General features: G+C 39.8%; 1 protein-coding gene across 2 annotated transcripts in view; it reads right to left on the reverse strand.

Moving 5' to 3' along the window:
- Positions 1-16125, reverse strand: part of col27a1b (collagen, type XXVII, alpha 1b) — a 128111-nt gene that overhangs the window by 27752 nt on the left and 84234 nt on the right. For both annotated transcript variants that reach the window (XR_007968540.1, XM_052103630.1), the window contains exons 29-32: positions 11205-11258; positions 10218-10262; positions 9815-9859; positions 9675-9728 (exon numbers count right to left, since the gene is read on the reverse strand). Coding sequence is in view for 1 of the 2 variants with exons in the window: in XM_052103630.1 (XP_051959590.1) it covers positions 9675-9728; positions 9815-9859; positions 10218-10262; positions 11205-11258 (198 nt within the window). In the remaining variant the exon portion in view is untranslated. The remainder of the gene's footprint in view (positions 1-9674; positions 9729-9814; positions 9860-10217; positions 10263-11204; positions 11259-16125) is intronic.

The following is a 16125-nucleotide window of genomic DNA, read 5'->3' on the forward strand; positions in this document are numbered from 1 at the left end:
AACTGTTTCACAAATCGCATGCCCGAATGAGCAGCGCATGAGTCTGATCTCCCACTCAGGCCTTCAGAATTTCTTCAGAATCCCTCAACAGTGCAAATTATTAATATTCTGCATGACTGCTTAATAAATTAAACAGGAAAGGAGGACTGATTTTCTCTTCAAGTAATTTGGTAAGTGCTTTTTGAATTCTTATAGCAACATAAGGAGTTTTCTAAGTGGCTGCTTGAGCATTCAGTGTCAGATCAAGTTTTAAAAAGTAGTGCTGCATTACATTCAACTCGGAATGTCAGATAACACAACTTCCTACTAGGAAAGGTCAATGGAATGCATTTTTAAGTCAGAATTACAAACTTGTAGGCTTGGGCAGAAATTCTCATCTCCGATTTTGTCGAGATGCAGGGGCATGATGTCACACAAACATGTGGACACTCATGGAGATTTACAAAGTAAGTGATAAACATTCACTTTATTATGCAATATCGCTAAATGAGTTTGTTTCCACATTACATGATTGTGGCAGCGGGGGCGTGGTCAAGCGCCCGTCCGGGAGAGGAAGCGGTAAGGGCGCTTGCACCTGAGCTAAATTATGTCTAACACCTGTCTCTAATTTCAGTGAGCACGGGGAGAGCGGCATAGGAGAGCAGCCACAGAGCCTCCAAGAGAAAGACAGACAGATATGAGATGTGGTGTAGATAAATGACCACTAAGAACGGATATTTTGATATATGTGTGAAGCTGAAGGCTCAGTGCTGTGTTGTATGTCATTGAAGCTGTCTGTGTGACATTGTGGAAAACATTAAAAGTGACTGACCTGAACTGCCTTGTTAGGAGATCTCTTAAAATGACATTAAAGCTTGTTTAACAAATGCCTGCACAAACAGGTGTATAAAACATTATAATCTCTTTAGATAATTGGACACTGAAGCACAAATACAAGCGCTGCAGCATTGTTTATCAGTTGGGTTGCCAGGAGACATCTCTAATGAGAGTCAAACACTGCTAAGCTAACAGGAGCGTTGTGGTTCCGAATATTGGGGAATGGAATGCATTTATGTTCGGAGATATCAAATAGGAATATCCCACATCCAACTTAAACGGAACACATCATAACCGTGTACCCTGATGAAACAAAATTTATTGCAAGCAACATTTAAATTGAAAATATTATTAGATAGATTTTTCCAGGTATAATATTTCCTTGGTAGATTCATATGAAAAATTATGATTTTAGAATTGACGTTCATTTCACAAAACAGTCACACTACAGTTAAAATTAGGCTTGCTTGAGCATTAAGTGTCGTTTCAAGTTCTGGGTTTCGTGCGTGGATGTGTTTTTAAAATGTCAATTGGTATTACTAGTTAGCTGCAATATACTGTAATGTACAGTAAGGCATCTATGCCAAAAGGCATAGAGTGTCTTATTCATTGTGAAACTGTGTTTTCTTCATGGCATGAATCACACTGAAGGCCTAGACTTTAAATGCACGGCCCGCAGCTGCTCATAGGAAATAACCACAACAATCCTAGGTGTTTATTCAGTACTGTGGCTAAATTGATTAGGAATAAAGCCTTGACTGAACCAGATATTCCGTCGTAGAACAATAGTAATGACTTCATCAGAAATAAAATTGAAATTATGCAATCAAAAGTCACAGCACCTCAGAAAACAGTGTCTCATAATTTTCCTCATGAGCAACTTCAATCCTTCGCTGTCATAGATCATGAAGAGCTAACGAAACTTGTCAAAAAATCTAAAGTCACAACAAGTATGTTAGATCCAATGCAACTAAGCTCTTAAAAGAGGTATTCCCTGTAATCTCCGAACCTCTTCTTAATATTATTAACTCCTTGCAATCCTTAGGACATGTCTTAAGAAACTTTAAAATGGCAGTTATCTAACTGCTTATCAAATCAAATCAAATCAAATCACTTTATTGTCACACTACCATGTACACAAGTGCAACAGTAGGTGAAATTCTTGTGTGCAGTTCCGAGCAACATAGCAGTCATGACAGTGACGAGACATATACCAATTACAATAAACAACATACTTACACAACACAATTTACATATCAAATGTACACATACTTACACAACACAATAATTATATACAATACACACAATATAGAATACACAATATACAATACAATAAGCAAGGAATATATTATATATATATATATATATATATATATGAAGTAGTATATTGAGGATAATATGTTGACAATCCAGTGTGAGATTATAGATTAATAAAGTGCAGTGCTAATTATTGATCCTGATATATGAAGTGTTCAACAGTCTGATTGCTTGGGGGAAAAAGCTATCATGTAGTCGGCTGGTGCGGGTCCTGATGCTGCGATACCGCCTGCCTGATGGTATCAGTGAGAACAGACCATGACTCGGGTGGCTGGAGTCTCTGATGATCCTCCAAGCTTTTTTCACACACCGCCTGGTATATATGTCCTGGAGGGAGGGAAGCTCACCTCCGATGATGTTCCTAGCAGTTCGCACCACCCTTTGCAGGGCTTTGCAGTTGTGCGCGGTGCTATTGCCGTACCAGGTGGTGATGCAGCCAGTCAGGATGCTCTCTACAGTGCTGGTGTAGAACCGTGTGTGGATGTGGTGGTTCATTCCAAACTTCCTCAGCCGTCTCAGGAAGAAGAGGCGCTGGTGAGCCTTCTTCACAACGGCCTCAGTGTGGACGGACCATGTGAGTTCCTCAGTAATGTGGACACCGAGGAACTTGAAGCTGCTAACTCTCTCCACCGGTGCTCCATTGATGGTGATGGGGCTGTGTTCTCCGTCTTTCTTCCTGAAGTCCACAACAAGCTCCTTGGTTTTACTGACGTTGAGGGAGAGGTTGTGCTCTTGACACCAGCGTGTCAGAGTGTGCACCTCCTGTCTGTAGGCTCTTTCATCATTGTCAGTGATCAGACCTACCACCGTCGTATCATCAGCAAACTTAATGATGGCATTGGAGCTATGTGTTGCCACACAGTCATGTGTGTACAGGGAATACAGGAGTGGGCTGAGAACACAGCCCTGCGGGGCTCCAGTGTTGAGGGTCAGTGATGAGGAGGTGTTGCTGCCCATTCTAACTACCTGACATCTGCCTGACAGGAAATCCTGGATCCAGCTGCACAGCGAGCTGTTTAAGCCCAGAGCCCGGAGTTTCTCATCAAGCTTGGAGGGCACTATGGTGTTGAATGCTGAGCTGTAGTCTACAAACAGCATTCTCACATATGTGTTCCTTTTTTCCAGATGGGAGAGAGCAGTGTGTATTGTAGATGCAATGGCATCATTGGTGGAGCGGTTGTTGCGGTAGGCAAACTGCAATGGGTCCAAAGAGGGGGCAGAACAGAGCAGATGTAATCTCTGATTAACCTCTCGAAGCATTTGCTGATGATGGGGGTCAGAGCAACAGGACGCCATTCATTTAAGCAAGTGATTATAGCTTGCTTCGGAACAGGCACAATGGTTGTTGTTTTGAAGCATGTGCGGACTACAGACAGGGAGAGGGACAGATTGAAAATGTCCGTAAAAACACCAGCCAGTTGATTCGCGCACGCTCTAATGACGCGGCCCGGAATGCCGTCTGGACCCGCGGCTTTACGGATGTTCACCCGTCAGAAGGATCGGATTACATCCACAACAGAGACGGAGAGTGAACCAACCTCTGTAGCGTCAGCCGCGAATACTCTCTCCGCGAGGGCGGTGTTATTGTCCTCAAAACGAGCATAAAATGTATTAAGTTCGTCCGGGAGAGATGCAGCGGTGTTCATGGCGGAAACTTTATTCCGTTTGTAGTCCGTGAACATTGCGGTTAACCCATGGTTTCTGGTTGGGGTATATCCGTATAGTTTTGGTCGGAACAACGTCCTCTACGCACTTCCTGATGAAACACGTTACGCTGTCAGCGTAAACCTCGATGTTGTCATCAGAGGCGGACCGGAACATCTCCCAGTCCGCGTGATCAAAACAGTCTTGTAGCGCAGAGTCTGATTGGTCTGACCAGCACTGGATCGTTCTGAGGGTGGGTGCTTCCCGTTTTAGTTTCTGCCTGTAAGCAGGTAGAAGTAGAACGGAAGAATGGTCCGATTTGCCAAATGGGGGGCGGGGGAGGGATTTGTAGCCTTCCCGGAAAGGAGAGTAACAATGATCTAAAACCCGGTCCCCTCGTGTGTTGAACTTTATGTGTTGGTGGTATTTTGGAGCAATTGTTTTGAAGTTGGCTTTGTTAAAGTCCCCGGCAACAATGCAGCCTCAGGGTGCGCGGTTTCCTGCTCACTTATACTCCCATACAGTTCCCTGAGTGCCCGGTCTGTGTCGGCTTGTGGGGGGATGTACACAGCTGTGATGATGACCGCTGTGAATTCCCTTAGCGTGGTGTAGATTGAGTGATTTACCGCGGCCGAGCAGCCCAGACAAAGGGCTCCGCCGGCGTGTTTGTAAACAGTGGGTCGGCATTAAGGAATTTGAAGTCCGGTTTTCGATGTGTAATTGTAGAACCAATGTCCAAAAGCGTTTGTCTGTCGTAAACAATAAGGCAGACAACATCCAAGACAAAAAACAAAGAACTGTAAACAAAACAAACAATAAACTGCAGTGTTGTAACAGAGCTCGCAACGCAGCAGCCATAATCGGCGCCATCTTATATAAGCTATGTTATTAAGAAGCCACAGCGTGATCATTGAGAATTAGCTAATTATAGACCAATTTCAAATCTCCTATTTATGTTGAAAATACTAGAAAATGCAGTTTCCTCCCAACTATGTTAATTTCTACAGAGAAATGGTAAATATGGACAATTTCAGTCAGGATTTAAGCCCCATCACACTGCGATTATCAGAGATACAAATTACTTGCTCTTATCATCTGATCGCAGCTGCATTTTTCTTCTAGTGCTTTTAGATCTTAGTGCTGCATTTGACACCATAGTTCACAACAGGCTATTCAGTTTCTTGAATAGCCTGGGGAATTACGTTGGCATTTGTGGACTTGCACAAGCATGGTTTAGGTCTTATTTAATAGAATGCTACCACTTTGTATGTGTAAACGAGGAATTGTCAAATCAAACAAAAGTTAAGCATGGAGTGCCACAGGGATCAGTTTTAGGGCCTTTGCTTTTCTCCTTATATATGCTTTCCATGGGAGATATTATCAGGAATCATGGAATACATTTCCAATGTTATGCCGCAATACCCAACTTTATGTTTCTTCTAAACCCAACAAAATGTGTGATATCATTTAAATCAAAGATTGGATGGCCAGAAATTTCCTTCTACTCAATTCCGTCAAAACAGAGGTACTAATTATTGGACCAAAATCCTCTAAAAATGAGCCGCTAACTATAATTTGACTCTCGACAGACGTACTGTTACGTCGTCTTCTACAGTGAAGAACTTAGGTGTTATATCTGAAAACAATCTGTCCTTTGAAATTCTAATTTCCAATGTTTGTAGAAAAGCATTCTTCCACCTCAGAAATATTGTTAAGTTACAACACTTGCTCTCTGTTGCTGATGCCGAAAAAAACAAATTAATGTGTTCACAACCTCAAGACTAGATTATTGTAATGCATTACTGGGAGGATGTACTGCAAGTTCAATAAATAAACATCAATTGTTTCAAAATGCAGCAGCCAGAGTGCTGACTAGTACCAAGAAATATGATCATATTATCACCATTTTATCGGCGTTACATTGGCTACCTGATAAATTTCATGTTAATTTAAAAATTCTGTTAACTACATACAAAGCTTTGAATAGTCTTGCTCCACATTACGTAAGTGACCTTCTGTCATGCTATATTCAATTCACATTCATTTAGATCACACAATTTTGTCCTGTTCATAGTTCCTAGAATATCAAAATCAACAAAAGTTAAAAATATGGAATATTCTCCCTAACACTGTTCAGGATGCAGACACACTCAGTTTAAGTCTAGACAAAAGACTCATTTATTTAGCAAAGCATACACCTTATTTATCCATCAACTGGCAATTAGGCTGCTTTAGTTAGGTCTGCCAGAACCAGAAACATTTCTAAGAAACATTTCTCATAATCTATAACTCTGCAATAAATTGAATGGCATCTCCTAATATTAGATTATTATTAACCTACTAATATCATTATATTTATTTCCCTGTCTCAACCTCGGGATTCATATCCCGGCCAGATCCAGCTCCATTCCTGCTTGGGGTTGGACTCCACTGCTACGTGTCACTGAGTGATAATGACAAACTACAGCCGGTACTAGTCAGACATCAGTCTTCTGATTCAGTATTTTATGATGGACTTTAGAGGATGAACAAATGCCAACTCCAACTGTAAGAGATCTGATACTTCATATGCCACTGCCTGAACATTGGACTTAGAATGGACTCCACCGAACCTCACCAAAATGTCCTGCCTGTTGAACTGCAATGCACCTCATTGATCTCTGTCTTGGTGACCAGAAAGTAATGGCTACAGAAGCCTTTCTATGCGTCGCTCAGTACTTGTTCTATCGCATTTTTGCTGATGAGACACTGTACCTCTGAGCATAAAAACCGGAGCGTCCTGTACCATACGGAGGAGTGGCTGGAAACACAATGATTTGGCACAGGGGTTCTTCCATGACTGACCCCCAGGGGGCAGTCGTCCTGTACAACTTAGTCAATTAGAGCTGGTGGGCTTCGCGCAGCTGCAACAAGGTCTGTTATTTGTACTGGGGAGTGGCAGTTTTCTGGCACACTGTCAAAGGAAATACAACAGTCGCAGCACTTGGATCTTATTCTCTTTCCCGGCATACTATGGTAAGAGTGCTGTCATGAGAACATGGAATAACTCACTCTGTAGGCTTTAACTAGCATGTATGCCTCACAAATACACAACAAGGACTAGCATCACGTCGCAAACTCATACCCTACTTGCGACATGGAGGAACCTTGGAACAACTAATTCATCAAGTGCTACATATTTCAAATTGTAGACCAATACCATTGAAGAAAATGTATTAAGAAGAGCAGATCAGTGGGATTGCTCTAAGATCTATCACGATTCTTGAATTTTGTTTAATTTATTGCTTATTGGTTATCCTTAGAGAAAACAACACCTGATAAACAAGAAAAGTACACTCCGAACGGGATTCGAACCGATGTCTCCAACATGAGAGGCATATGCACTAAGAAGGAGGCTAAAGGCTCCAGCCTATAGCGTCAGTCGCTAGTGCACCTCCTGAGGTCAGGAAAGTGAGGTTTACACACTGCACAGCTATCTACCTGCTGGCTCTCATTACAAGTGCAGTGTGATAAAACTATTGTTCCTGGCTACCCACTGACTTCTTTCGGAAAAATCCCCATAGCCTCATTTGCTTCATTTTTGCTGTCTTTCCTGCTAACTGCTGTTAACTCGCCAATAAGTAACATTAGTTGATGTCAACTCCTCCCCTACCTGCTGCATATTCAACAGAGAGGAAGAAACGGAGTAGCCCATAGGCTACCGACAGCAAAGAAACTTATTCTATAGGCTAGATTATTTTTAAGACCTATGTCTATTTTTAAAGGCTGTATGGAGTATGTGCAAAGCCAAAGCACAATGAAATAAGGCAACTTATGATTACGGGGGTTTACATAGGCTATTGTCCAGTTTCATATTTATCAGTCAACATTTCAAAATACATTCGGGGCCACATTCAAAACATTTGGGGCTGAAGCCCCGGCAAAACTGGCTGATGCCGTATCTGGTCCTCGCCATGTGAGTTCCAAGAAAGCTCTGGACACGACGTCCGAGAAAGCTCATCACTCTCTACGGCCTTTTTTCAAAGCCAACCTCATCATTCATCCAGACAATAAATTCAATCATACAGAGATCAAAACATCGACGGAACGAACTTTCGACCAAGAACCAAGCAACACAAAGAATGCAAGGAAACACCAAAGACACACAAGTACATCTTCATTATTGTTCTCAAAGTGCTGGTGTATTAATTCAATAATATGGGTAATCCGATAGCAAATCAATGTAGACTCAAAGATGGATAAATGGTTCTTAAGGTATTGTCAACAGACTTCATAAAGTTAATTTTCACTGTACCGATCCTTTATTTTACATTCTTTCACTTTTCACCAACCTGTATTATGTATATATGTGTTCGATTAGATTTATGTTTAGAAAAGTAATAAAGTTTGTCTGTGTTCAAAAATGACGTGACTGTGGTATATTTTGATAAATAATCTCATCCCTGTTTCTAAAAGATTTTGCTTCAAAGCTGTACCTAAATATGTGTGATATTATTTTCAATAAGCCATGAGAATATCACACCAATAAGTGAATTAATCATAATTCACTTATTAAAGCTAATTCCTTACAGTAGAAATTGTGATACAATGAAACGTTGTATCACAATTTTAATGGTGGAGAATTTATACAGACAAATAATCTAGTTTAATCTCATTTATCTAATTTATAATGGTTGTCGAACGTGACTAATTCCATTATACATTTCATTACCTAATAATGTACAATAAGGACAGTTTAATTTAGTTCATAGCTCACATACTTCAAGACCCCAAATTCCCTTCTAAATTTAGCATACCCAATATCCTTACATATAATGGTGTGAGAATGAGGGCAATTTAAAGCTCACTTCTAAATGTTGCATACCAAATATCCTACACAGGCCAAAACATAAACTCAGAAATTCCGTCACGGAATGGAAATGTCAAAGTGGAATATACTGGCTGTAGCATTGTTATCAGAGAAGACAGTATTTCAACTTAGCATGTTTCCTAATTCTCCAATGACATATTATGGTCAGTTTATGATTTAGTACAGTAAAAATATTAATTATAACACTATTTTGTGTAAATGTATAAAATTGTACTTTGTATTATATTACCCTGGGATGCGTTTTAAAAAATCTGTTACCACAGCTGCGATGAGATTCTAACACAGCTGCTGAGGGAGTGACAGAAAATTTAACCTATTTCTTTGTTCTTACTGATGTTATCCAGTGCTCAATATTTGTATCTTCTTTTATAAAACTGTGAAAGCGTAATTGTTTTTTTCTTTTGCTGTTGGAGCCAACGGGTAAGGAAAAATATAATTTTCTATGGTCTCCCATTCACCGCCATTCAAGTTTACCATACTTTGCATCTACTTCCACTCTCCAACCCTGATATTTGAAAAGGGTCGAATCTTGCGTATACTGCTCGTGACGAGCATTATTATTATTATTTGCTCTCTTATGAGGCATCATTTCAGTAAGGGTGCTGCATAGAAGACAGCTGCCTATGTAGGCTGGAACAGACGTGTCTCAATTGTGATCAAAAAAGATTTGATTTCATATTTTGAAATAAAATCTTTCCAAAAAACAAACTTTCTCGTTTTTGTCACCTTGGCAGCGAGGACCATGAGATGCAATAGAAACTATTAGACATTTTTTTAGTAAACGCACATTCAGCTCCGGCACCCTTCTGATAAATGCCCACTTTTCTCGCCCTACATTTTTCTAATTGGATATCTTGTTTTATTCGGTAATACATTGCAGTATGGAAGTACAGTAAACTGGGTTGCATATGCTGTTTCATGTTGACTACGTATTCTGTGATCAAATTGAACTACTGTCACTTCAGGAAAACAATGCATACTCATCCGTAACCAACAAAGTGGCAAACTCTCAAGAGGCGAAACTTACAGGTTCACCTAAAATTCCCTTTGATCCAGGGGGCCCAGTTGGTCCTTGAACACCCTAGAAATAGAAAGGTTCTTCAGGGTTTTGTGGACATTAAACTGTGATTATGCTTATATTGAGATAAGTTACTTTAAATTACTCACTGGAAATCCAGTTGCTCCAGTTTCACCAGTTTCACCAATTTTACCCTAATACAGAATAGAGAAGAATTATCCAAGTGTTCCATTTATGAAGGAGAGCAGAAATACAGTAGGCTATATACAATCTATATCGCCTGTAATTTATATAGCTATAAGAGCATTACCAAACAAAGCTAGAACTTCTCTTCTGTTGTTCTTTTATTATCTGTTCTGTAGTATGTGTATCAGTATTCAATAAGGGCAAACAGATTCTTGGCACGTTCTCAAAATGTAAGAGCATCAGCTAACCTCAAAAAACTCAATAGCTCTGTCCAGTCTGCAGCATTATCAGACTGGTGGTTTCAAGTAGATAGGAAAGTAGAGGAAATTTTTAACCAAAAAAGATCAAAACAAAACATAAATATACCATTTGGCCAGTGAAACCTTGTTTTCCTGGAGGGCCATCAGGACCCTAGAGAGAGGAGAAAGAACCCATTTGTCATCACCATCTATTCAGTGGTACATCATCAGTTTTCCTTTGAGAATTACTTATCAAATTTTAAAGGAGAATGAAACAATCTTTATACTGTTTGATCAAACTAAAACTTTTAATGCAACACATTGCCAATGTTGTACAGAGATAAAAAAAAGTTGTATTGTGATACTTTGATGTGTTTCACATGTTGTTTTGTTCTGTGGTAGGGAAAGTGCAGTGCATGCCAGCATTGAGAAAACTATGTTCCTCATCTCACAAGAGAGTACCACAGTGTTGCTTTCAAAATTCCCCTAAAAGCGGCATGGCTTCATTCAACTTTCAGATATATTTTTGTTGTTTTTGACATAAACTCATGAGAATAGAATCAGAGATAGCAGGATTAAATTTAAGGCCCTTTTTATACTGAATTTAAGATTTGCTTAGCCAATGGTCTGTAAAGGTGTCAAGGTCAAATCTTTCACATGCATGCTAGCTCCTAACTGCCTTGTAATAATGACAAATATAATTAAAAGAATCCAATAATGTTATAATATAAAAACCTCCATGTAAAGGGATCAATGGAAAGGAGGAGGCGAGAACCGGCTTGACGATATAAATAATATTTTAATGAGAAACTTAAAACAAGGACACAAACACACACATGATGGACATGTCCATAAACTATCTCTCTCTCCCGCACGATCCTCTGCAGTCGACCTTTATCCCTCTCGGGAGGCTTGATTAGCCTCATACGGGACCGGGTGTGTAGGATCATGACCCGGCCCCGCACTCCGCCCTGCCACACTCCATATATACAGGACATCAATAACAAAAAGCCATATAAGGCATGTCATATTCAGTGTAACCATTGCAAGATATTTTTTGCAGTGCCTTAGATCTACAAAGAATCACTCTACATGATGAAGATAAACATTTTACCTTGATTCCTGTCAACCCTTTCTCCCCAACTGGTCCATCTGGTCCTGTTGCACCCTGTGAAAGGAGAATAAAAAGAGTTGAGATTGGCATGTATGGAGCAGACACCGAGATATGGGTGCAAGAATATAACCAGATGAACAGCAGAGGGCCCACTTGCACAAACATAAAGCCACAGAGTTATTCAAGGTGATGTGTGTTGGGTCAAGGGAATGAGCTGGTTTACAATGACCATCTACTGTAACTCTAAGGAGTATATTAGAACATTTGGCCAAAGGTTGACAAACCTAGATGACATAACCTATCAAGAGAAGGCAATATATTTAGAGAAATTTGTTTGGTCTTATGAATTGTTCTTGAGTCAAATCTTTCGCCACAAGCTCACTACAAACCTAAATAAACTTCACAGAACTTCTGTGAAACATTATGCTTTTAAATCATGGAAGTTTGGTAGAAATGGAAAGCAGCCATAATATTTCCATTGTGATGATTCATAAGCTTTAAGAAAAATGTTGTGGCACAGCTGGGTAATCTCTCATGACTTTGAGGGATGGCTTTGTCTGGGAGGTGAAAACAGTGATCAATGGGCTTATTATTATGGCTGCAGCCACCGCAGTTCCGGTTGAAGAACAGACGTGTGGTGTTCTGCAGAAAGCACTTGATAGGGTCAATGCACATTGCTGCCTCTGTTCTCTTATGTCATCCAGGAAACCTTTGACCTTTAGGAGACTTACCACAACATTTAGAATGATTGAAATAAAGCCTAGACGATAACTTGATCCTTTGATGGATCTTTCTGAATTCTAAAAGACAGCCCTTCTCTGGTTGCAATGGCAACTGTTCCCAGATTTCCAAACACAGATAATGCACTTCCACTCTTTATGGAAAACAAAAAATGTTGCACACTTTTTTCCCATGGGGGACAAATCCCTATTACCATAGTTATCCACAGGGATGGGGATGGAATACATGTAACGGGATTCCGTATTTAAAATACAAAACATTAGTAACTGTATTCCACTACAGTTGGTAATCAGAATTGTTACATTCAAAAAGTTACTGAAGAGATTACTTTGTATTTTATTGTCATTTGTTTCATTAACTTTTTAGTCTGTTTTGTTCAAATACATCCATATAAATGATGTGATTTTTACAATGTTTTACATCCATATGATTAGACAGAGGACACTTTCCCACTGTTAGGAGTGAAAAGGTGGTTATGATGTTAAATGGTCAGATGTAGTGTGCATTTTCGGAGCAGTGGAAATAGGTAACCCTTTTGTAAATTGACATATCAACATTAAGCTTTATGCTAAGCTAAAATGCTATTTCTGTTTATTTTACATGCACCCTTATTTTATTATTTATCAGGCATGATTATATTATTCTATCAAGAAAATCCACATTAGATGATAATTCATTTTCTCTACTAAGATCTTTAAAATTAGGGCAAAGATATACAATGCTGTGAAAAGGTATGTGCCCCAGCCTGATTTCTTCCACTTACGTGTATATCTTATACTAAATTGTTCAAAAAATTCAAACAAAATCTATCATAAAACAAAGGCAATCTGAGTAAACACAAAATACAGTTTTTAAATGATAATTTTATTTATTGTAGGAAAAGAGTTATCCAATACCAACTGGTCCTGTTTGAAAAATTATTTGCCCCATTAGTTACTAAATCCCCAAATCTATGAAACTTTATTCATAATAGGGTTCAGCTGGACAAGGCATGATTACTGCCAGCCCTGTTCAATCAAATAAACACCTAAATATAACTTTTTCAGCAGCATTAAGTTGGCTAAAAGGTCTCACGCAGTAGCACACTATGCAAAGGTTGAAAGAAATTCCAGAAACGATGAGGGAAAAAGGTGATTGAAATATATCAGCCTGGGAAGGGTTACAAAGCTTTCAAAGGCTCTGGGACTCCAAAGAACAGTGAGAGCCATTATCTCCACATGGAGAAAAATTGGCACAGTAGTGAACCTAACCAGAAGTGGCCGACATTCCAAAATTCCCAAGTCACAAAAAAGCCAAGGAAAACATCCAAAGAACTGCAGGCATTTCCCGCATCAATAAAGGTTAAAGCTCAAAATAAGCTAAATTAAAGATTTGGAGTGGCCTAGTCAAAGTCCTGACTGATGATGCTGCGGCAGAACCTTAAATGGGCAGTTCATGCTTGAAAACCATCTAATGTAGCTGAACTAAAGCAGTTCTGCAAGGAAGAGTGGGCCAAAACTCCATCAAAGCACTGTGAAAGACTGATCTCCAGTTATCGGAAGCATTTGGTTGCTGCTAAAGCTGGCACAACCAGCTATCACATGGGTGATACAGGTGTTGGAAAACTTTTTGCTTCAATAAAAATAATTTTTTGGAAAACTGTGTTTTGTGTTTACTCAAGTTGCCTTTGTTTTATATCTCATTTGAAGATCTGAAACAATTTAGTATGAAAAATACACAAACATAGAAGAAATCAGGAAGGGCGCAAGTACTTTTCACAGCACTGTACTGCAAATATATTATTCTTGTTGAGAATATTTTGTATTGTTTTACAGGAAAACTATCCAAAAATCCTTAAAGGGGTCATGACATGCCTTTTTTATATACCTTGAGGTTTACATATATTATTTATAATTTTTTTGTGCACAAAAATTATAATTTTCCACCCTCATTCTGACCCTCTGTCAGAAACGCTCAGTTTTGATGCTGCTTCTCTTTTAACCCTTTTGCACGTGTGATTAAATCGGTGTGATTACACTAGGCTGGGCACAGACGTGTATGATCAAACCAGTGTGCTCAGCATTCGTGCAGCTGTTTACCAGCAAAAGAAGAACTGAAGCGGTTTTCATAATGAACCAACTGCTCAAATAGCCTTTTAACATCACCATATCTTTATTTTTATTTGTTACAAAAATAAAAAAAAAATCACTAAATAATAGTTTAAAGCCTTTACTGTAGGAGCACACTGTTTTGATGCAGAGATGTGGCCATGTGTTCAGACGTCAAACAAAGAATATACAAACTAATCAGTCCACTCGAGCCTTCTCCCTTTCCATCCATCACTCATTCTAACCACTTCCGGTGCTGGGAAAGTGGAAAGGCTAGGTTTTTAGAACCTTTATGCATCTATCAAGAACTCAAAATCCCATGTTGCATTGCAGTGTAAACAATATGGCGGGCCGCATAGCCAGTAAGCACATTTGCAAATGCATCTTAGAATCATAATCATTATAAACATCTAAAAACCACATATGTTTGAGCAAAAAATTAAACTCACACTTCTCACTTTCAACTGCTTTTATTTTCAGCAAACTTAACAGGTGTAAATATTTGTATGAACATAAAAAGATTCAACAACTTAGACATAAACTGAACAATTTCACAGACATGTGACTAACAGAAATGGAATAATGTGTCCCTTAACAAAGGAGGGGTCAAAATCAAAAGTAACAGTCAGAATCTGGTGTGGCCACCAGCTGCATTAAGTGCTTCAGTGCATCTCCTCCTCATGGACTGCACCAGATTTGTAAGTTGTTGCTGTAAGATGTTACCCCACTCTTCCACAAAGGCACTTGCAAGTTCCCGGACATTTCTGGAGGAATGGCCCTAGCCTTCATCTTCTGCTCCAACAGGTCCCAAACGTGCTCAATGGGATTGAGATTTGGGCTCTTCGCTGGCCATGGCAGAACACTGACATTCCTGTCTTGCAGGAAATCACACACAGAATGAGCAGTATGGCTGGTGGCACTGTCATGCTGGAGGGTCATATCAGGATGAGCCTGCAGAAAGGGTACCACACGAGGGAGGAGAATGTCTTCCCTGTAACACATAGTGTTGAGATTGCCTGCAATGACAACAAGCTCAGTCAGATGATGCTGTGACACACCGCCCCAGACCATGACGGACCCTCCAACTCGATCCTGCTCCAGAGTACAGGCCTCGGTGTAACGCTCATTCCTTCGATGATAAACACAAGCCTGACCATCACACCTGGTGAGACAAAACTGCTACTCGTCAGTGAAGAGCACTTTTTGCCAGTCCTGTCTAGTCAAGTGAAGGTGGGTTTGTGCCATAGGCGACATTGTTGCTGGTGATGTCTGCCTTACAACAGGCCCACAAGCCCTCAGTCCAGTCTCTCTCAGCCTATTCCGAACAGTCTGAGCACTGATGGAGGGATTGTTCGTTCTTGGTGTAACTCGGGCAGTTGTTGTTGCCATCCTGTACCTGTCCCACAGGTGTGATATTCGGATGTACCGATCCTGTGCAGGTGTTGTTACACGTGGTCTGCCACTGCGAGGATGATCAGCTGTCCTTCCTGTCTCCCTGTAGCGCTGTCTTAGGTGTCTCACTGTACGGACATTGCAATTTATTGTCCTGGCCACATCTGCAGTCCTCATGCCTCCATGCAGCATGCCTAAAGCACGTTCATGCAGATGAGCAGGGACCCTGGGCATCTTAAGTTTGGTGTTTTTTAGAGTCAGTAGAAAGGTCTCTTTAGTCCTAAGTTTTTATAACTGTGACCTTAATTGCCTACCGTCTGTAAGCTGTTAGTGTCTTAACAATAGTTCCACAGGTGCATGTTCATTAATTGTTAAACCTGTTACAATAAAGATCTGTAAAGTTATTTGGATTTGAACAAAATTATCTTTAAAATACAGTGTCCTGAAAAAGGGACATTTCTTTTTTTGCTTATGAAAAAAGTTTATAATCTGACCTTCAGTGCATCTGCTGTGAAGGGTAAGTAAATTATTATTTTTTTAATTATGGCACGCATTAAAGAACTCACGCTGGGGGATCTGTCAGTACAGGAGAAACTCAAGTGCGAAATATGTTTTTATAGTGCTATGAACTCTTATATGTCAAAATCTCATGGTATGTTTGATTTTTCAATTCATAATCTTTTAGAAGCTTGGTTTCAACA

This window comes from Xyrauchen texanus, chromosome 3 (assembly GCF_025860055.1).
Source record: "Xyrauchen texanus isolate HMW12.3.18 chromosome 3, RBS_HiC_50CHRs, whole genome shotgun sequence".
Lineage (NCBI taxonomy): Eukaryota > Metazoa > Chordata > Actinopteri > Cypriniformes > Catostomidae > Xyrauchen > Xyrauchen texanus.